Raw genomic sequence first — 27178 nt, 5'->3', positions numbered from 1 at the left:
TTTCAATGACAAGGAGTCATAGGATGAGGATTCCCATTACTTCCTCCATTTGTATATTTCCTTGGGGGTACAATTCCATTTGCATTGATGATATCTAAAACATTAAGCACCTCTATCCATTGCCATTGCCATTGCCAATATTATGCAATTTCTCAGTTATAGCGACCACATGGTTATTTTCATATTTATTTGACCTTAAAATTAAGCAGGCATGATATGTCAGTAATTGGTGCAATTGAATATTGGTAATTAACATATCCAAAAATTAATTTAATTTGATTTAAAATATCATTTCGAAATTTAGACAAAAAATTGTTTTAGAAGTCCAATTGTTTCAAATCCTGCCTATAATGGATTTAGAGAAAATTGAGTTAATTTGCAATAATATTAGGTAAGCATGATAAGGTTGTAAAAATATGAACTTGTTATATTACTACAGTAAAACTCAAAGATAATTGTTTGGTAAAGCCGTTTCGCAATGAGTTCAACTTTAGTTTCATCCAACATCAATTCGATAATAGATTTATTGAAAAAAAATGTCAAATGTGATCCTACGGGAGATATATAGACAGGAATATCCATTAACAATCGTTAATTTATCTTTTCATGTTTAAAAATATTTTAATTAATTATTTCATATAAACTTTAATAGTATTCTTAATTAACTGTACACCATTTAATCACCTATATTTTATGAAGTAGAGTGTTTGATGTTAAGACTCACATCAAATCAATTTCCCTCTATAAATATCTCAAACATAAAAGAAGGCTTAGTTTGAGATAGGTTAATTTAGCTTTGCAAAGCTAAAAACTATAATTTTGAGTTTTAGTTAGATTTAAAAGTTGGTTTATGAATCAATGCAAAGTAAAGCCTTAGTTTGAGATAGGTTAATTATTTAGTTGAATAAATTGAAATAGTAGAGGTAATTATAATTGAAAAAAATAAATATTGTATTTACTATAAAATATTATTTTCTAAACTTATTTATTGCTTAACGCATCCCATAAAGAAAATAATTTACAGTTACCTTTTTTCTATTTGTTTCGCAGACCAGGCTTTTTTCTGAAACCCAAATAGTGTTAAGAATTTGAATCTCCACTTCTCCAGCCGGTTGAATTTGAATGTTTCTCATTATTTTTATGTTTAAATTTTAAATGTAATGAAAAATATAAAATTTATATTTGATTTAATAATATGATTTTTAATTTATATTAATATTTAGGGTTCTTACCCTTCAATAATTGTTTATTTTATAAAATAATTAATTGATAAAATAAAATTTTAAATGATAAAATTTGAATCCAAAATATTTGATTTTAATAATTTAAATATCAAAGTTTTATGAATTAATTATATAAATTCTTCACTGGTGTAGATAACTTAATCTAAAATTAAGGAATTTAAAATTTTAATTTTAATTAAAAATAAATAAAATATATACTAAAATTTTATTTACTTGAAGATAAATTGGAAAAGTCATTTGAATCAATAGTTAGATTGATAAACTCAATCCAATTCAGAAAAGCAAAAGAGAAAATTAAAAGAAAAATGAATGAATTTTTCAATATCTTCATCGAAACTACCAAAGGAACTCCTACCTCAACAAATTGAACTCACCTCGTCCTTACCACCCTTCTCAATCAACTAATCCCAACTTCACCACTACACTACGCCTCCATTTCTGGCTTTTCAAGCCCCAATTTACCTTTTCTTCTGGAGAGTTTTTCACTGCTTTGGTTATCTTTCCTTTGTAAGATTTTCTATTTACAAAAATTTCATTGAAAGAGAAAAAAAAAAAAACAAACTGTGGATTTTAGTTCAAAGTGCTGATTAATGTTTTATGGTATATATAATAAGACAATCATAATCTTACAAATCATAGTCAATGGAATGATGCTTATCCTTTCTTTTTATAACTTACGAGATATGTTGTCTAATTTTGATCCATTTAACAAATTCATATTTTATATTGGTTAACTATCAATTTCACTTGAATTGTAAACATGTGTTTGGCTTTCAGTATATATATTTAGCGGTACACACACCGCTACTACAACTTGTTATTTATTTATTTGGCATTAGTTTAACTATTACGAATTTGGAGTCTCAAAATTTTTTTTAAAGAAAAGAGTCTACAAATGTAATCTTATTGACCTTTTAATTTAAAAAAAATTAAAATTACAATTAAACTTAACTGAATTGATTAAATTAACAAACTATAAATATAAATATAAATATAAATATAAATATAAATATGAGATAGATTGGTAAAATATATTACACTATTAAGTAAAACTTATTAGATTAAAATTTTAAAAATACACACATTATTGGAAGAGACATTTATGAATTTCAAAAATTTAATTCTTGATATTTAATAGGTGTGAGTTTGATTTGATAGGTCTTTTAAATTCTTTCTAAAAGTTATTAGTACTTCGGTTTGATTCTTGATTTTTGCATATAATTAAGGGTTTTGATTTTTTGATTTATTTTGATAAAATGAGATGTGTTTTATGATTTTGGATATTTATTGTAATTTTAAAGTCTTTTAATAAATATTTTAAAAATAAAATTTTAAGTAAATAAAAACAAATAATAAATTTTATATGATATTTATTAAAATATTTTTAATCTAATATTTGAATCTTACACCTCAAAAAATTTTGAAGCCCTTATCCTTCCGCAGCGACCAGAAAAACGCATCGTAAGATGATAAATAAATAAATTGGGCGCCTAAACTCTCGCGAACACGTCAGCCATGTATTTGTATTACTACAACAGTAACCATTTTAAAATTATTTCAGTGTTATTTATGGCTATGGTAAAAGGAGGAAAACTTTTTTGAAAAAGAAAAAAGGGAAAAAGGGACAGCTTTTGCGTATAAATTCTGGTGACCAGTATCTTGCCCTCTTTGCACAAAACCCTTACTACCAACACAATCAAATCCAACGAACTCTTCATTTTTTCCCAAAACCGAAAAGCTGTTCCAATTCTCTCTGTTTTTACACCAAAAACAAAGCAAAACAGAAATCTGTTGGTAAGTTGAGGAGTCTCTGAAATAGTAATCTATATGAATCTGCTCGTAAGTTAGGGAGTTGCTAGAATAATAATCCATTTAAATATTCCAACTTCGAGATCAACAGGCCGTTTTCTCGTTTTTCATCTAACCGAGCAAAAGCCAACGTCTACGGTTAGTCCTCCTAACTTTTAGTTTGTATTTTCGGTAGAATGATTTTGTTGTTGGTGGTTGTTGTTTAGTATGATTTTTTATGGAATTCGAATTGTGATGCAACGGCGTGATAATTCAACTAATGAAGAAAGTAACAATGGTGTGGACAGATTACGGCAAAGGCATTGAACCTGTTGGATCGGTGGCTGGCGCGGCGGCTATGGGAGACATTGGGAGGAGTAGAAGAGTAAGAGATGAGAGGTGCGCTACGATGGCGAATGAGGAAGAGTACGAGGTTGAGGACTTCAGAGAAGGAAACAAATCGTCGAGAGGAAGCAGATTTAATCTGATAGCTAATGAGCTTGGATTGGTCGCCGCTCGTGCTCGGATGAATTTAAGTCGGCAGTCTGTACTCAATGGGATCAAAGACCTCTCCGATGGCCCTATTCATCCCGATAACAGGTAACCGTCCATCCCTTCATCTACAATTATTATTACAAGAATGAATAATTTGAACACTAAATAAGAATAAAAATAATGGTTTTGAATTTTTCAAAACAAATCCAGTAATTTCTTAAGAAGTTATAATATAAAAATTGAAAGACATTAATCTCCGATTTAATTATTTTAATGAAAGTAATTTCTTATGAAGTTATAATAAATCGATTTTCTTGATTGAGAAAAAAAAGATATGGTGAGGCAAGTAATAGCTTTTAAAATGAAAAAATAATAGATAAAAGTGATTTTCAAATAAAATTATCGATTAATTCTATAAGGAAAATATTTGATATATTATAAGTAGAATTTTAGAATTTATAAGTTACATTTATGGAATTTAAAAAATTATATAAATATATGTTTTTTATAATTTAAAATTTTATCACTTTTACATTGAGTTTACGAAGTTAATGCAATTTCATTAACTGAAAAAAACATTATTCTTTAAAAATTAAATTATATAAAATAATTATTTGATATATTGATGGTGTAAATTTTTATTTTGTAAATAAATTAAATTTTATTAAAAAAACATTTGACAAAATTTGAAAATTTTCATTAACCAAATAATTACTCAACAATATATAGTTTAGATTGTGATATCATTTTTCTGATTTTAGTTTATTAAAAGACGTAGCATAAATAAAAGAAAACAAAACAACGGTACAGTTGTAAAATTTTGTGGCGTCAGGAGAGAGCAGCCGTCATTCCGGCCTTTGTCTTACCCGTGGCGTAATGTAGTTGGGTTTAATCGCTGTGTCACAGTTGTCCAAGCTGTCGTGGTCACTTGCTTTGACTTTTAAAATTAACATGAATCGACGGCTCAAATGTTTTGGTAGGTCCTTTTTTTATTAGTTTTCCTTATCAGGACATTTTGCTGGATTTGATGGGGGGCTTTCTATTTAACTTAAATAACACTAACTTTTGTCACAGTCGACCCAAGTTAACTACCACGCCTCACGGTTTGACTGTGACGCTAACCCTAAAACAGTATAATGTAAAAGCAGTAGTTAAATTTGATTTTTTAAGGGGGAAATATTTCGTCCACGGTTAAGTGAAGTAAAATATCCTCATGTGTTTTAAAAAATTATTTAAAAATTAAAAATAAATTAAAACAAACACGAATTATGTATTAAATTCTACTTATGAAATTAATCTTTTTACTAAAAAGTGAATAGTCCTTTCTAAAATGAAAAATATATAAATAATATAATAAATTTTCCTTGCATAAATTCTTTAACTTAATTTAAAAAAACTATCACAACTAATTATATTTATATTTTAAAATTTTTATATGAATGTAGTACTGACCGAAAGAAATTAACTTGATAAGTGCAATTTTCACAAGTGGTGCTTTATATTATGAGTTATAATGTTGCTTGCTTGACAGTCGGATCACATGGCAATTGCAAAGTGCTACCTGCTATTGCCGACAAATTAAATACATTTTTGGGACTTGACTGTATATATCAATTATGAATTCTGTATCACTTATGAATCTATTTTTTTTCCATTGATCTAAGTGATTTGCATGGAATAAATAATCGAACTGATCAGTCGAATAAAAATTGATAACATGTTCGGTCCAACAGATATATAAGAGTCAGGGTGATGCTAAACCAATCAAAAAAATCGACGGAAAATTGGATTCAACAGTTAAATCTTTTTTTTTCAAAATTAATTTGTAATTTAATGAGAATGGTTGAACTAAAAAATTAAATATCTAATCAATATCTTGGGTTCGATTCTTTATATATTGGTGATTGGAGTATGAAATATCAATTATGCTTCTCAATATTTTAAAAATTGGACTGTTAGAGTTTAGATTAATCTTTCCTTAAATTAATAGATTAAATTATTCTTAAAAGGATTATTATAATATTCATTGTTAGCCCACGTTAGATGATCATTAATGATAAATTAAAATCCCATCACTTAAAATTTTAAGATTAAAAAGTGAAAAGTAATATTAATAAGTAATATTAATTTCATATAATAAATAAATATTAAAAAGTAATTTAAGATTAGATCGGAAGTTTAAAATTTTTTCTCGCAAGTAATATTTTGAATAATTATATAATAAATAAATGAATATATGAAAACACCCCATTTTCTCGTAAGTATAAATTTTTTTTCCCTATGCATATTGATTTGTTATAAGCAACATTTAAAACAAGTATACCAGTAATACCATAAAGATGACATTACCCGATAGATAGATGAGTGTGGACCAGAAAAGAAAAATGGAAGTTAATTAGTGAAAGTGATAAATAAAAATGATTGCTAATCATTATAAAATAGCAATTTTATAGAAACAGATTAATCGACCAGATGGTATAAATAGCAATTTTATAGATAGCCAGTTTGAAGTTTTGCTTGATTAAGTGATATAAAATAGAGAGATAATAGACGAGATGAAAGAGAAAATAAAATAATTTTCGTATCATACTTAATATAGAAGAAAAACGTTTTTATTTCACTTTTCTATTTGTAAGAGTTAAAAATAAAAGTTATATTATTTTATCCTTATAAAAATTTAAAAATATTAAATAATTTTGAAAATATTAAATTTTCTTATGTTCTCAATTTTAAATCCTTAATCAAGATGTTTGGTATGAAGAAAGGCATTAGATTAATTGAATTCAATTATAGGTTTGATTCTGAAACAACATCCCAGAATTTACTTTTTACATTTTTCTGCCTACTCTAACTCTTTCTCAATTTTCTCCTTACACCTTAAAGTCTCATTATTAAATTTGTTTCCTCACCAAAAGGGTATTTGTCTTTTTCTTTGTGTTTTGCCTTTACGATTGTTTTAACTGCTGAGTGACACAAGATAGATGTTATAATATGTATAATAATGCAGGTGGTATCGAGCATGGACCAAGTTCATACTAATATGGGCGTTGTACTCTTCCTTCTTTACTCCTTTCGAGTTTGGATTCTTCAGGGGATTGCCAGAAAATCTTTTTGTACTAGACATTGCAGGACAAATAGCTTTCCTTCTCGACATTATTTTGCATTTCTTCCTTGCCTATAGAGACCCCCAGACCTACAGAATGGTCTATAAGCGAACTTCTATTGCTATTCGGTTAGTTACTATTTTCTTATGCTCTTAAAAGATAAGAGCTTCTCTTTTCTTATGTTTTCCCTTCATTATCTAATGTCTATAATTTGAATCCGTCTTTCATTTTAACTATCTGCTTGAGATTTCTGAAAAGTAATTTTTAAAGTATGATCTTACTTTTCTCACCACTCGCTTTTACATTTTAGCAACAAGTGATCAACAAAAATTACCAGTAAAAACAGGATAAGTCAGAATTCATTTGCTCATTTCAAAAAGTAGATTCTACTTCTACTTTTAGGAAATAATATCATTTAAAGCTGCTTTATTATGCTGTAAGTTTATATTGTATGGCTACATCCAAGCTAGTGGATACCAATTATTACTTCACAAAGATGTATTAAATTCTAGCACTAATGTGGTGGGCACTGCCTCTATTCATCGTGTTATTATTTATTTATTTATTTTCACACTTGCAATCCTTCAAATCACTCTGATGATTTGCTAGTGAGCCTTGTGCTGGTTGTATTCCCTATTGTGTCATTGCAGGTACTTGAAATCTAGTTTTCTCATTGATTTACTTGGTTGTATGCCTTGGGATATAATCTACAAGGTATTGCTTTCTTCCTCCACCCATGCCTCATTTCCTCAGGTTTTTTCCTTTAGTTTGACGATTTCGTAACATCTCGTTCAATAATGAAGAACTTGTGGGGTCTTGCATTTCTTTGCATATGAAATCGGGCATGTATGTGCTATCAACATTTTTCTGCGTATATTTTAAAAAAATGTTTTTGTGTTAAAGGAGAAATAAAATGTTTATTCTGATTATATTTTCATCGTGAAGATAATGGTAAAATTAGGAAAGCTGTTGTATTAATTCTGAAATTACATTTGAGCTATAAAATGGTTCTGATCCTGCCACTTGGCCCTCAAAACACCCTACAAGCTCCCTCTCTTTTACGGCCTTCTGGTTTTTCTTCGTATATTTCTAAAATTTGTTTTATCCATATGCAGCATGTTAGACACATTACTTTCCACAAATAAATTCTAGTATTCTATATGTGTTGTGATAAAGTTTTCAACATATATGCCTTGCAAAAGTTTTGAAATAGTTCATGCATTGTTCCCTTAAAACTATTCCTCTTGGATAGCTTAAAACATACCCTGCATGAGATCTTTTCAGGAAATGAAATGGCGATATGATGGAAACTGTGAGGGTTTCATGATTACTTCAAGCTGAATATTTGTTTTTGTCGCCATTTTGATAATCATTTTGAGAAATTTCTTTCAAGCAGGCTTCTGGAAGAAAAGAAGAAGTGAGGTATCTCTTGTGGATTAGGTTATACCGGGTTCACAAAGTCACGGCTTTCTTCAGAAAGATGGAGAAGGATATACGGATTAATTATCTTTTTACAAGGATTATAAAACTTATTTTTGTTGAACTCTATTGCACACATACAGCCGCTTGTATCTTTTACTATTTGGCTACCACACTGCCTCGTGAAAAAGAGGGATACACATGGATTGGAAGCTTAAAGTTGGGAGATTATAGTTATTCTAGCTTCAGAGAAATTGATTTGTGGAAGCGGTACACAACTTCAATGTATTTTGCTATTGTCACAATGGCTACAGTTGGTAAGTAACCCATTTAATTTACTTTATCCTGCATATTACTGAACTGATTTTATCTATGTTGAAAGTGTAAATGTTGTTGAACATCCATAAATCATTGAATGACTAACTGAACTGAACTATCCAACTAATAAACCAGAACACCTGGGGCCTCAAAGTTCTCAGTTAATCAAATAGCGTGGAAAGAGTATGCATTTTGAAATTAAATATGTGATGATCAAGATTAAGGTAAGAAAGAAAATTGTTTCTCTTTGGAATCATATTATTAGAATTATCTGGAAGTGGAGGAAAGATAGATTTGCTGCTAGGTTTATTAGGAGCAATTTTATTTCTTTTATTCTCTGGGACACTTCAATTCTGTGGGAAAACCGTTCAAAGAAAAAGAAAATACTTCTGAAGGAAATTAAAGAAGTTTAGGACTTTTCTTTAGCTTTGATTGGTATAGGTAGGCTACGTTGCAGACACAAGGGATTTACTTTTATATTGATTTAATTGACATTGCTGGAGGATTGATATCCTATGGTTGTCGCTTCATCATGTTTATGGTGATATGCATTGTTCTTGATATTCTTATACAGAAATATATATGTGACTTCTAATTGCGAATGAACTTTCCATAAACAGTGTTTATTTATGTTCACCTAAAATTGCTAATGTTCATAATCTATATACTATAACGGTTGCAGCATATATATTTTTCAGTTGGTCTTAAATTCATTCTTCATTAATCTGCTATTCTGTGACAGGTTATGGAGACATACATGCAGTCAATATGAGGGAAATGATATTCATAATGATATATGTCTCCTTTGACATGGTTCTTGGTGCCTATCTCATTGGTAACATGACAGCGTTAATAGTAAAAGGATCCAAGACAGAGAAGTTCAGAGATAAAATGGCAGATGTTATTAAGTATATGAACAGAAATAAACTTGATAGGGATCTCCGTAATCAGATCAAAGGCCACTTGCGTTTACAGTACGAAAGCACATACACTGAGGCTGCCGTTCTTCAGGATATTCCCATCTCTATCAGAGCTAAGGTAACATATAAATGATATGCAATTGCAATCTGCTGTTTTTTTTTATTGTTTCTGTTAGCACAGAAACTATTTTCAGCGGAAACAAAATAAGGGGGAAAAAGCAGTGGATAAAAATTCTGAAATTCCAATATTGGATAACCAGCTACTAAAGAGAGGTAAAATGTCCTCTCTTATGCAGCGAAATTCCCACAAAACTTTCAGAAGATTTTTTTTAATTGTCCATTGTTTTCTTTCCTGCTTACTTGTGAATTGAGATTAAGGAGGAGGCAACCCATACCCAGTGTCGAGAAAGTTGAAAGAGCTCTACACCAAAATCTGTCCTCACTACCTTTGATATGTGCGTTGAGCTCCTTTAACGAGATCAATATAAGATCCTTCACATCAATATAAAGGAATCATAAATATATTGAAGCATTTCTCTAAATATATCTTCTCAATAATTTGTTAGGATGTAAGCTGACACAAAACCATCTCTTTATTAAGATGTGGTATTTATCGTATATCAGATCTCAATGGAAGCACCTACCTCAATTTTGTTCTTGTTAAACAACCTTTTTTTTATACTAATAAATTAGATTAATAACTTGTTTCAATGCAAAATTAATTATCTTGCTCTTCTATATTGATATTGGTTTTTGAACTATTAGATCAATCCATAGATCTGTTGTTCCAATCACGAATTAAACTGTTGCAAAGCCTTTGTTCCTCAGTTGTGGGTGAAATATTGCGACGAGAATAGACTGTCATTTATAGTGACTAGAATAATTTCTTTTCAACTCATGATAACAATCATATCTATCTTTCTGGATCTTTTCTTCATTGGTATTTCGCTAGTATTCAATATATTTATTCTTTATTATTTTCCTTAAATGGTTTCTATTCCGTTTCTGGTCTTGCAGATTTCCCAATCTTTATATCTGCCATACATTGAAAATGCATCTCTTTTCAAGGAATGCTCTTCAGAGTTTATTAATCAGATTGTAAGTGTCTGTTCTCAAATAATGGATGGCAAGTTGATTAAAATGAAAATTTTCTGAAATAATGCTCTTCCGGAGTGCTGTTCCAAATGATTATTTGAAGCAGCATGATATCATTTTTTTCAAAGTAATGGTCTCTTGCTGTTGATAATCTTTTTATATCACAAAAAAAAAGCCATCAAATGTTTGTTCTGTCTGTTGCTGTATCTACATTCCGCCTTCACAATTTCATAAAAAAGAAGGAAAAGAGGAACGGAAAGCAATAACTGTTATTATAAAGTTAAGACTTGATTATTTTGATCTTGCAGGTTATTAGACTCCATGAAGAATTTTTTCTCCCAGGAGAAGTAATAATGGAACAGGGAAATGTTGTGGATCAACTTTATTTTGTCTGTCATGGTGTGCTGGTATGATTTGTTATGCTTTTATTGCGTGGTCATTAAAATACATCTCGTTGGTTACATGCTTTTGTTTTATTTCCTTACCTGTACCTTTTCCTAGACATCTCCTAATACATTTTTTCTAAAAAAATTTCCTGGAAGCGTGAACCATATTATGTATTTCTTAACCTGAAGATTCTGCTCTTTTCACTTGGTATTTAGCTGCTTTAATTGGCTTTCGAATATTTTCCATGCCACAGAATGTTATAAATATGCTTCTTCATGCCCGTCATTGTAATTTTCTTTGCTCAATACCTTGTTGTACCTTTTCTACATGCAGTCCGTAGACTTTTATTGAAATCTGATCTCAATGTTCTTATAAATTGATTAAATGATGCTTAACCCACAGTACCTTTGTACAGGAGGGGATTGCTATAGGGGAAGATGGATCAGAAGAGACTGTTTCGCTTCTGGAACCCAATAGCTCATTTGGAGAAATTTCTATTCTCTGCAACATCCCTCAGCCTTATACAGTTCGGGTTTGTGAATTATGTAGGCTTCTGCGATTGGATAAGCAATCATTCTCAAATATCCTCGAGATATATTTCTATGATGGAAGGAAAGTTTTGAACAACCTTTTGGAGGTAGTCCTGTTTCCTCATATCTGTATTGTTTTTTACCGTGTTTCTGCTCCTATTATTGGCTTTATCGGAGAAATCTATATGCAGACTGGGTTTTATCGTTTGATCAGCAACTCATTTGAATATAAATCTGACAAGAGTTGACTAACACAATTTTGGACTGGCATTTTACTTTAATTTTCAGGGAAAAGAATCCAATCTCCGAGTTAAGCAACTGGAATCGGACATCTCATTTCACATCGGAAGACAAGAAGCTGAGCTAGCTTTGAGGGTGAACTGTGCTGCATATAATGGAGATTTTTATCAGCTCAAAAGTTTGATACGAGCAGGAGCTGATCCTAACAAAACCGATTATGATGGAAGATCTCCCTTGGTAAGCATGACTTGAACTGAAGCTTTTAGGTTGATCTTCAAATGTCTGTTCTAATACATGTGGTCTTAAGTCATGATTGTGATGATTGTTCATTCTATGGTCTAAGTCATGATTGTGATAGCCAAATTAAAAAATCTAGTACGTGTGGTCACCATACCTATAGGTTTTTGCACTTTATTTGATGCTTAACTTTATTCTTTTTTTATCATTCTTTAACTTTTAAAGAAAATCCTGTACTTGTACAAGTACTGAATATAAAAACAAATGGAAGACATGGTAAAACTGTAAAAGCATTATAGAAGTACGTTTCTTTGCAATATAAAACTCCACATTTACGGCTTAAATTTCAGTATTTTGTGTTTTACTTATTTTGAAGATTGCTAAAAGGAGTTCCCTAGTTTAGAAATATTCACGTCCATTGATTTTTTTCTCCACATCCTTGAGATGGTTTCTAGTTCAGATTTGCCTTATAAAACTCCAGAACCGTCAGTTACATTTGGTTCAACCTTTCAACTCCTTAAATTGTGGTTGGTCTAAGTTATCCATCAAAGACAAGTTGCTCTATTATGTATAAAGAGTTGTAGCATTGCTCTTAAATTCAATGGTTGCTGGTCCCAAGTGCAGGGTGTTTTACCTAGTCATGATCAGACATATGTGCAATGCCTAAATATGGCTATCATAAGGTGAGAATGAGATATAAGAACCTCAAGTATAGGATTTGCAATAAGCTGGTGAGCACAAATTTTAGCTAATATATTGTGCAATTAGTCTCAACGTTAAGTTGAATTGCATGGGTTCCTTATTATATACTCTTAAAATTTGCTTGTGCACAAGTCATGTCCTACGGGTGTTCTCTTTTAGCTCATAACAATTACTGTATCCATCTTCCTCTATGACAAAAGCATGCCTTAAAACACAACCTGTAGATTAATTTGTATGACATAAGGATTTAAATAGCTCTCTAGGTATAATTTATGGAGGAATTCTGAGGGATCTTACAGGGATATGTGAGCCTGGGACATATGAGATAGACTGCCAAGTAAGCAAGGAAAAGTGAATATAGAGGATTATAAACCATCGCAAATTAATACAACTTCCTAAATATGGTGGTAAACTATATAGTTCACCTACTTTATGCTTTGAAGAGTTGTATATAAGCAAATGGAGTCTTATAAATTCTCTTTTTGCTTACATGTATGTCTTGTCTCCACTTTCCTTCAAGACAAAACTGCAGTAAAAGCTAACTTTCATTCAAGTGCTTGATTCTCTATAACGGGCATAGATATTTAGCCATGGAATACAAAATTATCATGAAGAACCTCATCAGGATTAGGGAGCCTATGAATAAACCACTGGAGCCTTCTAGCTTAGTCAGCTATTTTATCTTGCATATAAGTGCAGCATCTTTCAAATTGTTTAGACAAAAAGTGTGCTGCAAATGAGTATAGAGAGCTATTTTTTCCTTGGTAATTTTATAGCTCTTTAGCCACATTACAAATGAATGGCAGAAATAAAGGTCTTATCTAAAACCAATTGTTTGTTTTAAATAGCATCTTGCTGCATCGAAAGGGTATGAAGATATTACAAGTTTCCTTATTCGACATCCGGTAGATATCAATCTTAAAGGTAATTATCTTTTATAAATATTTTAAAATGCTACTTCGGTTAATTAAACTCTAGTCTTTATTATTTGATCTTCTGTTGTGATAATAAATTAAATTTTTCTATAGATAAGTTCGGGAATACACCCTTGCTAGAAGCAATAAAAAATGGACACGACAATCTTGCTGCTTTACTAATTAAAGAAGGAGCTTCCTTAAACATAGATGATGCTGGTAGTTATCTGTGTACGGCAGTGGCAAAGGGGGACTCAGACTTTTTGAGAAGGCTTTTGTCTAATGGAGTTGATCCTAACTCTAGAGATTACGACCATCGAACCCCCCTTCATGTAGCTGCCTCTGAGGGCTTATATATAATGGCAAAGCTTTTGATAGAGGCTGGGGCTAGTGTTTTTTCCAAAGACAGGTACCTTTGGGACATTGATTTCACTTGGTATTTATGAATTTGATCAATGTTTAGCTTATTCATCTGAGATTATTTGTTTCTAGCTATGCTGTCTGCTTTCTATCTGGATTTGGATTAATAGTTAAATATGTCACCATTTTAGCTTCCTTGCAGCGTATGCATTCTGTTCAGACGTTTTAGTACATGGCTTTTATTGCATTTTTTATTCGATTGTCTATATTTGCTTATAAATTATCATCCCTTATTTTTCCCTATGAGTCTTTTCTTTCCTTTGTCAATTCGTTGTTGTTTATAATATTTACGTATGAATACTTCAGAAGTGAGCATATGAAATTCCAAGTGCAAGCATAATTTTCTATAAAGTAATCACTAGATGGTTTGACTATTCAGTATGCAGCTATTTTGTCAGCCACAAATCTTAGATGTATTTCTGATTGCTTGATTTTAGTGGAGTTGTCTGTTTTCTGGTATTTCTGCTGTATTTACTTTTATAGGTTAACCGAACTGTTATTTTTCACTGTTATTTTCTATTTACTCTTATTCTTATTTTCCTTCTAGGTCTTTAGAGGGTACTGACATACGTCATAGACATTTGCATTAGTTCAGTATGTCGAGTTTTTCCAATAATTATGCCTTTCTGTGCAGATGGGGAAACACTCCACTTGATGAAGCCCGGATGTGTGGCAACAAGAATTTGATCAAGTTACTGGAAGATGCAAAATCTACTCAGTTATCAGAACTCCCTCATTGCTCAAAAGAATTTACAGGTATTGCTGAACCTGTGTAACCACATTCTAATTTGCATTTCACATGACCCCGTCATTTACTGATCATAGCTTGCTTACAACAATGAATTCTTGTGTTTTGACAGAAAGTTGGTAAAACCGAGACTATAGTTTATTTTCAGACCACTTATTGACTGGTATAAAGTAAACAAGTGATTGAGAATTGTCCCACATGGTTTAACATTTTGAGTAGAAATCAAACTGAATTTAAGGACACCGAAGTTCCCACAGGGTTCTACTAAGTGCCAGGTTCAGATCCATTAAGAGTAATAGATTAATTTATCAAATGGAAATACTATCAAACTTAAGAGGAAAAATAAATCAGGGATGAGATGATTCTACTTCCACCTCTATTACCATCTTTTCCTAACATATGATTCTACCTTTGCTTTCATCGTCCGCGTCTATGTTTACCTATTAGTTTCTTCAGTAGTAAAAGCTTGATTTTTTTCTGTTCCACGTTCAGAATTTGGCTCTAATATGCAATTGATTTTTTATTTTTTAAAATTTATCCTCTACAAAGTTTGCAGTTTAATCTCTGGTTGTGCACTAATGACAGTTTTCTGTTGCTAAATCCAGATAAAATACACCCAAAAAAATGTACGGTTTTTCCTTTCCACCCCTGGGATGCTAAAGATCAGAGGAGACATGGAATTGTATTATGGGTTCCTCACACAATGGAAGCGCTTGTTACAACTGCCGCCGAGCAGCTAGACTTAGCAGGTGCTTCTTGTATGTTAACTGAAAATGGAGGTAAAATTCTTGATGTGGACATGATAAATGATGGAGAAAAGCTGTATTTGATTGGTGGAACGCATTAGCTGGTCAGATATGGTCATTTGATTTAGTTTTTTTTCTTTTCTATTACCTTACAAAATTGGGGGGGGGGGGGGGGATTATATCAATAGGGTAGCTTTAGTCATTATGGTGTCAAACAAGGAGCCTTAACCGCTGTTCTCTTGTAAAGTTGGCGATTGTGATTTAGTTACAAACAATGTCACCGCTTTGTTTTTGTACCACGTCCAGTCTCCCCTTGTAAATGATTTAGCTGTTAGTAAAGATGTTAAGTTTCTAGTTGGTCACCCTTTTAGGAGGTGACATCCAATAAATCTGAGTTCTTTCTTATATCTTCTCCTATCCCGAATTTCTGTTCTTTTATACCAAAAATAAAAAGGTTGCTGCATTGATTCTTAACATTAGCATGCGACTGGTTTGGTGGTTCTAAATAGCGAAGGAATTCGACTACTATTATTTTATACCCAAAAAAAAAAAGACAGGAATATGGCAACAGCTTGGAATCCCAATGAATGGTGGTCTGAGTTTACTTTGAAATAAAATATAGTTGTGATTTTGGTTTTATTTATAAATGAAAAAAAAAGCATCATGGAACTCATGGCAGAAGGTAAGTTGTTCCATTGTAGTTTTTGGCTATCAGAACCGCGTGGATAAAAGGGTGTTGTAGTTTTTACTGAAGCAATTTTGACAGGTTAGAAGAGAAGGGAAAATCACTTTTATTCAAGTTGGAATACAATAGGATATATAGAGTAACCACTATTGACTTAGAAAGGAGAAACTGGGAAACTAAATCGGGATCTGCAACGTAAAAAAATCTAAAAAATTACAACGCCAACTTTTCTTTTCTAATTACAACCTTATTATAGCATATTTTCAATCGTCCACCTGATGCGAAGTTCTTTTGCATTCGAGGCTTGTTAGTAGATTTTTGGAATATGGCACTAGATAATCCTTCTAGTACATCACCTAGTTGACCGTTTCATGAAACATATACGACGCAAAGTTGCCTAGTCTTAAGTGTTTCTCTTTTATGAAAGGTTAAAATGTGCCTACAATCCTTGTATTTTTCAAAAATTAAAAATTTAGTTCTTCTTTTTCAAATTTTAAATTCAAATCCAACTGTTAATATTTGATAATTTTTTTTGTTAAATTCAAATTAATTACATGGTTACCAAGTGAGTAATTTCGCTTCTTTTTTTTTTTTTTTAATTTCAAAATGTCACAACAAATTTAACCAAAAAAATTTAATGTGTTAATAGTTGAACCAAAATTTTAAAATCTAAAAAGTAGAGAAACTAAATTCCTAATTTTAAAAAATACAGGGACCATAGGCACAAATGTTAACAATTTCAACGCTTTCTCTTGTCATGTTGAAAAGAATTGTGAGAATAACTTCTGCAACCTTATTATCTTAATGAAATAGCATATGACCGTGAATTTACACAGAACAAACAATACTGCCCACCATGGAATCACATAGCTTGATAGGAGTAAATCACCGCGAATTTACACAGAACAAACATAACCGCCCGGTACGGAATTTTTCATATAAATATTCAACGCTACTAAATCAAAGCCAAGAGCTGTAGTTTAATTTGTTTGTGTCATTGAAGATGAAAAACCTATTTTAGAAGCCCACCCTAAACCCAGCTGCAAAATGTTTCAAAGACAGTAGACGATCTTCAACAAAATGTGTAAACATAAAGGAAAAGACCAATATACAGCCGTTACTAAGGATGGGCTGAGCCTTAAAGACATCGATAACCTTCAGAACCAAATTTAATTCTAGCAATTTATATAGCAGCCTTGACCTAATAGGTTACTAAAAGCCCACAACTAAATTATCACAAAAATTGGTGTGTTGCTAGTAAAATTTGTACTAGGATAACATTCATTCTGAGCATTGATCTTAACCAGAAACTTGAGAGTGAACCTCAGGTTTTCATAAACATTTTTCTGAACTCATCATTTGATTTTGGCTTCTCATCTTCCTCTTCCCGGGTTCCAGGTTTGTTAGTCCATCCAAGTGGTTTAACATTTCTTGGCACTGCAAATGTGTTCTTCCCTTTGAGCTGGATGTTCTCAACGCGCTTACGACCTCTAGATCCCTTTGAATCTTCACCAGATTCTTTAGATACAGATCTCCCATGGCCTCCACTTTGATTACTAGCTTCTTCTGCAATTTCAGTTTAGAAAACATTAGAATCTGAGACTAACCAAGCAAGCTAAGGGGGATACAGCAAACCACACACTAAAGAAGCAAACTTTTATTACTGTAAAACTAGGATAAAACAAAAACGAAGGGTGACACACGTTATCCAGACTGGAGGGTTAGTGTCAGATACAGGTATGCTTAAGCTGTGCTGAGTTTTTACATATATTTGGAGAACCATAGCCCATACTTTTATGTCTGAATATGTCTCAGACGCAGTAATTTAAGAAATAGATGAAGGAAGAGAAATAAATGTAAATGTGATACAAATAAAAAGAAAATACCTAGCAAAAAATGCACCATCTGCCTTAATTCAAGGCATTGGACTTGATACTACAGCATAATACAGAAAAGAACCAGCATATACAAAAGAGGTCGGACATACTTTTCCACAACAGTCTGATTAAAGTACATGGTTTGAACATATATACCCTTAAAATGTAGGAAGACTCAAATTAAGCTCTAAACTTTTAAAGATGGAAGAACTAGCCCTAACTGCACAAGTGAAAATCTTCATTTTAGAATACTTTGAAAGGGTTGTCAATTAGATATGGCAAGAAAATTTTAACAATGGGGCCACAAAAGAACTAAAAGGAAGAAGAAACATACCTTTAGATCTCCGTCCCACGCCACTTATGGGATTTTCTATTTTTTAAGGGATTGAGACCTAAAGGTAAGTTTCAAAAAGAAAATAGAAACATAACTTCGGATATCTATTCTATGATTTTTACCAAGATAACCCTTGCAGAAAGATATCACGTTACCAAGATAAGCCCTCTCAAGTTTCTCATAAATTAAAATACCAAGATAAGCCCTTCCAGAAAGATATCACGTTACCTTAACAACTGTTAGGCTTATGGCCAACTGGCATTTTTTGCACTTCTAGGAGGCTTTTCTAATATGACAAAATTAGAGGACAGGAATTATCAAACCTCAGGCAAAAAATATTTTCACTCAGCCAATTTTGTTTAGCAGGAATTTTATTTCCAATGTTTTGCAGGCATACTAGCCTTCAGGAATGAATATTCTCAATTTTGAATTCAAATATTCATGCAAACAACACATTGCACATTGAAAAGGTTTGCGATGCATTTAATAAATTAAGCATCTGTATCAATAGCTTGAGATGTATATGCAAATGGAAATAAAAGTCTAAGGAGAGAAAGGAGAGAGTAAAATTATATCCCTTCTGCTTACCACCAGGTGCAGTATGAGCAAGGGATTCTCTCTTGCCTTGCTTTGGATTTGACCGTGCAACACTCAACTTCTTTCCAAGAAACATTTGCTTATTCTTCGCTACAGCTGCAGCAAGGTGTACATCATCCTTAAAATCCACATATGCCAGTCCCTTCAAAATTCAATAAAAGGTATAGAGCATCACTACATGAGCATACGACTGATAAATAGCTCTAAAATTATGTAAAACACATCGAAAAAGATTAAAACATTGAAAATTTTTAATTTTCTAGACTATGAAAATACCATCATAGACATATAACTAATAATATCCATAGAGAATCATAGTCTATTAATCATCCCACAATAAACCATTAGACTTTACTTAACATTGCTGAATGCTTGAGACAGCTCGGTGGAGCATATCAGCTGTGAATGCAAGAACTAAACACAAACAGTAGGAAATGACATTCTTTATCATAGAATGATGCATGCAAAATACTAAGAAAGCCTGAGATTGTTTAAACACAATATTCCTCCTAGGGAAAGTTATCACTATACTAAATAAAACCCCTGACCAAGTTGCTTTAACTAGGCAAGTAACACCAACTCAGTTGAAAAAAAGGCAAAAAAAAGAAAAGAAAAAAGAACCACCAGTTAATAAAACACAAGTTATTTAGGATATAATAGTCTTTCACTTTCTTAGAAAATATGGTTCAAATCTACTCTTCTCTTAAACTTACAACTTTACTATTTTTCTCTATTTCAACACTGTATGACAGTTGCATTCCTACTTTTCTCTATTACACATTATCTTTCTTTAACAAGTAATTTATGTTTTCAAATAACTTTGGTTCTTATGTTCTTTTAAACATTTATCTAACAATATTATTATTAATTGTTTCATGTCACCACAAAATGGGTGTGCCATAGACTAGTCTACCAAAGGAGACAGCAAAACTCGCTCATAAAGGACCTTAAACTGTACAGGACATAATTTATACTACTCAAGAAAGATTGTGATATAGAAATTCAGCCTAAGCACCAGACTGACTTCTAGTAAGCAACGTATGCAGCTAGTTTCCCATGTCTTTTGTAACATGTGCAGTTCAAAAACAAAAAAACAAAGCATGTGCATGTGTGTGGAAGTACACATTCTCCCGGGGGGGGGGGGGGGGAGGCAGACCCTTGATTTTCCAGTGAACTTGTCATGCAGAATTCGAATTGCAGTGACCCCCCCAACATCACTGAAGAATTGATGGAGATCTTCGTCTTTTGCCTGCTCCCAAAAACATAAACTTGTCATCCAAACATCCAACAGTAAACAATATCAGAAAAGAGCAAGTCTATCCATTTATTTGAATAAAAAGTAGAAGAGCAGCAAAATTAAGGGTCCTACTTACCGTAATGTTAAGATTTGATACAAATGCAGTGCACTGATCTTTATATAATCTTGATGTAGTATTCTTAGTGTCTTTCATCTGTTTCTCATTTACCTTTTTCTCAACCTTGCCTTCTTTCTCTTCCCCATCGTTTGCTTCAGCTAAGTTCAGCCCTTGTGTGTTCTCTTTCTTGTGCAATTTCTTATTTTGAGAAGTATATTTTTGCCACTTAGCTGGAGGCTGCTCATCAATTGCACTTGAACCTGATTTCCTCCTCTCACGAGATGTGTTCTTAAGGGTCTCCTCTCTTTGATCTGTTGCTCCAGTGAAAGATTTAGATTCCTGTTGTAACCTAAATAATTGCAGCTCCTCAAGACGAGGAGTAACCTGAGAAATGGTATGGAAAACAAGAGTAATTCTGACTTTGCTAAAGGCAGACAGGGCTATTCATCAACCAGATGACACTTTGTTTTTAACATAACCAGACATTACAATATTGTGAATTTTCTAAGCATACAGCAAGTACAAGAGGATGTTAAAAATGTAATAAAATGATGTTTCAGACTCATGAAAGGTAGTTTTCCAAGGGCAGAAGAAAGGGTACTTTTAGATTTGGATCAACAAATCATAAAGCTTCACAAGCATAAGTCACTTACAAACTGACTATCCGTGACCAACAAATATCAAGGAAACATAAATAGTTAATGGCATCACATTAAAGAGGGAAAGAAAGTACTGAAAACACAGAATCCAGTCTAGTAACTTTTCACTAAATAAGAAAATACCTAAAAGGCACAGTACATCTTTGTTTAACAGGGATAAAATATGTTCTCAAACTTCACCCTGAAACTCAGTAAGTAAATAAAATACTGTTGTTCAAGACTAAATAGTAGAGAATTTTTAATGGAACCATGATTTGCAGCATGTTACTACTAAAGGTAGCATAATAAAATTAGATCAGATCTATCATCCTTTTCACACCTAATGGCAAATCTCCACCTAGCCAATGAGTAGCGAATGCAATAAAAAAATGTTATACATGTGGATTAATCAGGATAATGGACTTAGAAAGTAGACAGAATAATCACCTAACGAAGTTGTGCAGGTAGGGCAGTTGATGGAGAAAGCAGGTGATTTAAGATTTCAATTTTTACTCCACAGTACGTATTCTTTTTTCGAAGATGAAGTAATACAACACTTGCTTCTTTGTTGACTAAACTGCCTACCCTTCCTAAGAAACTTTGATGTTAATAAAAAAAATAGCTAGCCAATATATAAAATTCTTAAATTCCTGACAACTTCCAGAATGTATTTTCCTTTTCCTACTTAGTATATATTTATTTATTGAATTGAATTTAAACCCATCTACAAGGAAGTGGAGTTCCATACTTGTAAAAGGAAATGTGTTAATTATCTGAAGCAAAACAACATGAGCAGCAGAACTGGAAAAAAAAGTAAAATTCAGTACCTTTTGCACAGCATGGTTGAGGTCTTCCAGTGTTCCGAATTCCCTCTCAAAGCGCAACCAAGAATGGCAGATGTCCTGAATGATTCTGTTTTTTAGGCAGGAATATATCATCTAATTTAAAGGATACTTATAATGCAATAGAAGAAAATTCTGGAGTACGGCATAAAAGAGCCAACACAAATTACAATCCCAAAAGATATTATTCATCTTAAAAATATAAGTAAACCATTCTAAGTTATCATAGTCACTGTAGCAAGACTAACTATAAAATTATAAAAAAGGACCAAGACAGGTTGTTGGCTATATCAGTTGAGAGAAAAAAAATCAATTAAGCTTAAAAAAGATGGCAGCGACAAGAAGAGTAAAACTTAAAAAAATGAACCATATCACACAGAAGAATATTAGATCTATGGCCTTAAAATGAATTATAGCTCTATCTCATAACATTTGTACCCGTACACACACATGCACATATAGAAGCTCACATGCACACTAAGGCATATACACATGCGCATGCATAAACAAGTCTAGTATAGTATCAGTTCCACATCATACCATCAACTAGAGATTGAACAGTCAATGTTAAAATTGAGAAAATTTTGACTTCCATATGATAGAAAAGGAAAAAGGGAATGATATCTGCTGTCATCTGTTAAATCTGATTCGTAGTGTTTTCTGGTTTCCATGAGCATTGACACAATCTGCTATACATTCAAATAGATAAAACTACTGTGGGCTCCTAGGGTGCAACTTCATATTGGGCATAGAAGTAAACAGTGATATACTCCACTATAGTTTACAATTAAAATCGATACAACAAATGAAGAAGAAAATTACTTTTCATATATGGATTTTCAATACTAGCAATTTAGGACTTCAGTTCATAGTTTCTGGCCATTTTATGCAAAGTGGAAATAATTTTATGCATCCTGTAACTTGGGCATCATTTTTATCTAGCTTGTATCCTTCCAGAAATCACTCTAGAAAGTTGCCAACTAAAAATCATACTACTAGAGGTCTAGGAAGAGCCTTTATATTTTATTAAGAAATTTATCAATGAAATTATAAGAAATGCGAATACTCATTACTAAGAATGAAGTCCAGAAGCACATTTCGTCCTTCACCTTTCCCCTCTCTTGCTACAATGTTATCAGTAACTGTTCAAAGCATAAGCACATGAATTTAAAAAAAAAAAAAGTTCTTTCTTCTAATTCGCCTGCTGCACAAAACTTCCATCGACCTTTCCCTTTAATTCTGGCCCTTTGAAGATTTAATCTCCATGAACCCTAAAACCTCTTAATTTTCTAGCCCCAGGGAAAAAACTTAAATAGGCATCATTTCCCAGAGATGTTCTAAATTGCCACGTTACTGTGAGCACCTTAACACCTTTTCCCAAAAGTAAACAAGTTAAACTAAACAATAAGTAGGAAAACTATATATGATCTAAAAACTTCAATGCTGTTCCAAATTCATGTTTCTTATATTCTCACATTCTGCCTTGTAGTCAACAGTAAGAAAAGTAAAAAGAAGGGAAAAAAGCAAAAAAGGAAACATAAATATTTGCCATGCAGATAGAAAATACATCAATTTATTATTTTAACAACCCACTGAACTGAAGACTGAGCAAACATTTGAACATAATCCAGTCATACAAATTATATTTACATTAAACATGGAAAATGTACCTCTGAACCCGTTCCACTAAATCTTTTGCTGTAGCATCTCTTATATATGGCCCTGGCTTCATTTATATGATCTAATTCAATTTCCATTGCTATATAACTTTTCCATGCTTCCAACACTGAACCACTGCACAGACGGATACATTCGTGAAACCTCTGAAACATCAGGTATTTAAAATAACAATACAATAATGCATGCAAGCTTTGAAAAGTCAAACCAAGTTTTAAGCAAGCTCTCCCAAACACCACGAGCTGCAATTAAATCATTGCCCAATTTCAGCTCTAAACGGGCCCAATAGGCATGCAAATGCAGTAAACCATCAGTGTTCTTCATGTGTGGTGATAAGTAATCCGCTGCTTGCTGGAAGAGAGACTACAGTGTCAGACTCAAGCATACAAAAGGGACCTATTGCAAGCCCATACATCAAGAAGACCATGAATTCCAAAATGCTTTTACATACAATTAAAATGACTCAAAACAAGAACTATACTTCAATGTGCTTCATAATCTTCAATAACACTTGCTTAACTATGAAAGTTATTTTAAATACGGAGATGAAAAAGTATGCATTCAAACCTGAAAAGATTCCCTAATCATTGAATAGTTCAACACACCATCTCCACCAGCTGATGAAATTCTACGTCTCAAGCCATCTACTCGGGTGAGGAACAAATCGAGGTACTAGAACACACAAAAGAGGTCAAAACTATTAAACACATGAACAGTATCAAATGAAGTCTAAATAGGGACAATTTAAAAAAAAAAAATCCATACCTCCTCAAGGGTTGAAAATGTGCATTTAAGGGACTTCTCAAAGGCCTGAAATAAATTTAAGGAAAAAAATCAATTAAACGACCTTAAATAGAATCATAAAACAATAAAAGTATTTTACACATTACTCATTGCAAACATGTCAAGGAAATTTCCTTTTCAAAAATCTTGAAACTATTATAGGCGATTATAAAACTTCTAATAGTTCCAAAGCAAACTACCAAAATCGAACTGCCCTAAATTACCCTGAAAACGTGATAGCATTCAGGTTATTTTGATGTGGAAATAAGATCATATTACATGATGGAAACATTGAGACCACAGCATGTTCAAAAGGTGACATAGGCGATTTTGAAATTGAACTGATGTTTCTATAGGGCTGGATAAATTCTCTCCACATTTTTATGTTCTTCTTTTGAGCTCATAGTAAACCTTACCGCAATGCTTGACTAGCAGAAACAAAATATATATACGCATTTTTTCCCTGGTCAACTGATGTTTAAGAACTTCCTAGAGCTCCAAGCCAAAATTCAGGTATTATATGCAGAAGCTATATGTTATCCTACAATGATGACTGAAGATCAGACTTTGAACAACTATTTGATACATTATAATGTAGTCCAGACAGAGACAAGAGTTACTAATCTCTGAAAAACACAACATACAGCAGATATCTCTTTCTCACAAGCAAGGCCACGCTCCAGACACAGCAAATAGCGAACCCAAAGTTCTCCAACCCAGGGACAGTTTCTTGTAGCCCTCGAATAAACATCCTTCACAACATTTCCCACCTAAAAGGAAAAGCAAGAATAATTTCTAGTATGGCAAACCCAATTAGAAGTTATAACAAGTAAAAGCAAGAACTTTAATGGTTAATTGAATAAGAGAAAGTAAAACCAAGAACCTTCAAGGTTTTATCAAGATAGTGAGTATAGTGAAGCCAGAGATCATTTGATACAGGAAAGTCAGTTATGGCACGTTCATACAGAATTTGAACTCGGGCTGGATCACCGAAAGATTTTTCAAAATCCAAGTAGCTCTGCAACAAATGAATTATTAATCAATTTAACCAGGCGGAATGATGCTAAAGCCAAGACTTCAATAGGGTAAAGAGGCAAGAACAATATTTCAGTCTCATAAGAAACAAGAAACAGTGCCTTAAAGAATACATGAAGAAACCAAATTTGACTTCAAAGTCAGTATTAAATAAAAGAATTTCCACACGATAGAGATTTTAGAGTATGATATGTATACCATGTAATGTTGAAACCTTTCAGACTCAGATATATCCTGTCTAGTAATCTGTTCTTCATGATGTACATGGGCATTGTACATCTCCTCTGCCTTCTGGTAAGCCGAAGCAACATGGGAAGAAATCCCTAAAACATCGCCAGGTTCAGCATCAAGAGAATTTCCTTGCTCCACCTCCCATGCCTTGTAGGCTAGAAGAGTAGACTTCAAGCTAGCAAGGGGAATAGACAAGTATCGATGGAATATACTCCGTATGCGCTGGACCTGTTTCTCTTTAGCCTGAACAAGGAACGGATGATTAGCAGTCCAACTCAAAAACAAATTCTTTATGATTAAATGTATCTGAGTGTAAAGAAAAAGGTATCATGCTGAGACCTGGATGTCAGATTGGTCAATCGTTAGTAAAATAGCTTGCTCGTATTGGATATATGCATCCCATATTTGAGATCCTTGAGAAACATGAAGAGCAGCGGCAGTAACAGCTCGCTCAAACAGATTTCTTGCCTTCGAAATTCCATCAGCTAAACAATCACGCACTTTTGGATCGTGTTCTTGCACATAATTTAGGTACTCACACCAAAGCGGGATAGACAGATACTCAGAGATGCCTCTCTCGTAAAGCTTCTCGACTGACTCGAAATTGGAATCATTAGAAAGAGAAGCTTCGTCTTTGGCCCATTCCATCCACATTTCAGGACTCAATGGAAACAGCGTATTCATGTTTTCCCTTGCTTCTCTTAGTTTCTCTATTTCAGCACTTCTCCTCAAAAGCTTTATGTACTGTGAAATCAAATCAAATAACAGGAAATAGTAGCGTTAGTAGTAGCAGGAAAATACGTTTACGTTTACTTTAACTAAGGAGGAGGAGGAGTACTGTTTACCTGAACATGTGCATCGTAGTTGGAAGGATTGGTGGAGAGCTCGTATTCTAGGGCTAAGAGCTGTTCATTCTGATCTGCTTCCTCTTCTGAATCGCTTGACTCCGAATCGCTGCTGGATTTCTGACTGGCTTTAGGGTTTTCAATAGCATCGCTCTCCTCCATTTCAGTGTCTTCTTCCATGGAAACTGGTGGTTTCTCAAACTCCTCCATTTTCCTCTCTTTTTTCCTTTTTTTTTTCCCTCTTCTCCTTTAATTTAGACAATTTTCATAAGACTTAAATAATAACATACGATTAATCAACATGGTCTTCAAGCGAACGCTAGAATGTGTTCTCTTTCCCCCTTATGAAAACGCTGTGAAATGTTATTTTTTATTCTCCTGCCAAAAGAAAATATTATTTATCTTTAAAATATATATTTATTAAGAAAATTATTTTTGAAAGTTACAACGTTCAAATATTATCGTGATAATAATCTTTGCAAAAAAACAATCATTTCGTGAATTACTTGTTATTCAATTAACTCAATCAAGGAATCAAATAATAATATAGATGTCTTTATTTTTAAAATTGAAAATTTCACCAATAGCACGATAAATTTATAAATTTGTTGATATATTAAATGAAAAAATCAAAATTTTATTCATATTTTTCTTTATTTCTTTTAAATTTTATAATTTTAAATATTTTTTAATTTTACTTTTTAGATTTAAATTTTTACATTTTTTGATTTTTTAAATATAATTTTATATACTTTTTACATTTATATTAAAATTGCATACTGAAAGGATTTCCCTCGTATGAGCTTTGAGCTTCTGCACCCAAAAAACAACCGATCTCTGGTCTCCTCGCTGCAAAACAGGCATTCCCTGAATATTCTATAACGCACTTTGCTTTTAGTTGGTAATCTGTCCAAAGTAGCCATCCAAGAGACAACCACACTGTGCCAGTTTACCTTAGGTTGCCTATCTCTC

General features: G+C 32.5%; 2 protein-coding genes across 2 annotated transcripts; one reads left to right on the top strand and one right to left on the bottom strand.

Annotated features, from left to right (window-relative positions):
- The first annotated feature begins 2795 nt into the window (after nucleotides 1-2795).
- Nucleotides 2796-15712, top strand: LOC108480524 (potassium channel SKOR). Its single transcript, XM_053028748.1, has 15 exons — nucleotides 2796-3038; nucleotides 3145-3191; nucleotides 3341-3632; nucleotides 6535-6759; nucleotides 7282-7345; nucleotides 8028-8367; nucleotides 9111-9406; nucleotides 10306-10386; nucleotides 10692-10790; nucleotides 11186-11407; nucleotides 11589-11777; nucleotides 13328-13403; nucleotides 13508-13802; nucleotides 14448-14569; nucleotides 15167-15712. The coding sequence occupies exons 3-15, from the start codon at nucleotides 3391-3393 to the stop codon at nucleotides 15406-15408; spliced, it is 2493 nt and encodes an 830-aa protein (XP_052884708.1). The 5' UTR covers nucleotides 2796-3038; nucleotides 3145-3191; nucleotides 3341-3390; the 3' UTR covers nucleotides 15409-15712.
- A 1175-nt stretch (nucleotides 15713-16887) lies between these two features.
- LOC108483089 (uncharacterized) lies at nucleotides 16888-26621 on the bottom strand. Its single transcript, XM_017786298.2, has 14 exons — nucleotides 26207-26621; nucleotides 25701-26105; nucleotides 25329-25604; nucleotides 24979-25113; nucleotides 24740-24865; nucleotides 24078-24122; nucleotides 23880-23984; nucleotides 23521-23663; nucleotides 23306-23429; nucleotides 21621-21695; nucleotides 20174-20539; nucleotides 19957-20049; nucleotides 18792-18942; nucleotides 16888-17558 (listed from the first exon to the last, which is right to left on the bottom strand). The coding sequence occupies exons 1-14, from the start codon at nucleotides 26414-26416 to the stop codon at nucleotides 17317-17319; spliced, it is 2496 nt and encodes an 831-aa protein (XP_017641787.1). The 5' UTR covers nucleotides 26417-26621; the 3' UTR covers nucleotides 16888-17316.
- Nucleotides 26622-27178: the final 557 nt, after the last annotated feature.

The sequence above is a fragment of the Gossypium arboreum genome, chromosome 5 (genome assembly GCF_025698485.1).
Source record: "Gossypium arboreum isolate Shixiya-1 chromosome 5, ASM2569848v2, whole genome shotgun sequence".
Classification (NCBI taxonomy): Eukaryota; Viridiplantae; Streptophyta; class Magnoliopsida; order Malvales; family Malvaceae; genus Gossypium; species Gossypium arboreum.
Note: the sequence above shows the minus strand (reverse complement) of the source record. Positions and strands in the feature narration are given on the sequence as shown.

Bases quoted from the DNA above. Each gene is read 5' to 3' on its own strand.
- LOC108483089 (XM_017786298.2), bottom strand. From the start codon at position 26,416: ATGGAGGAGTTTGAGAAACCACCAGTTTCCATGGAAGAAGACACTGAA. The intron at 23,430-23,520 runs GTTTGACTTTTC...CCGTCTGTGCAG, and splicing joins GAGAGCTTGCTTAAAACTTG to TGGTTCAGTGTTGGAAGCAT. The intron at 20,050-20,173 runs GTAAGTAGGACC...TTTTGGGAGCAG, and splicing joins TATCAAATCTTAACATTACG to GCAAAAGACGAAGATCTCCA.
- LOC108480524 (XM_053028748.1), top strand. From the start codon at position 3,391: ATGGGAGACATTGGGAGGAGTAGAAGAGTAAGAGATGAGAGGTGCGCT. The intron at 6,760-7,281 runs GTTAGTTACTAT...GTGTCATTGCAG, and splicing joins CGAACTTCTATTGCTATTCG to GTACTTGAAATCTAGTTTTC. The intron at 10,387-10,691 runs GTAAGTGTCTGT...TTGATCTTGCAG, and splicing joins CAGAGTTTATTAATCAGATT to GTTATTAGACTCCATGAAGA.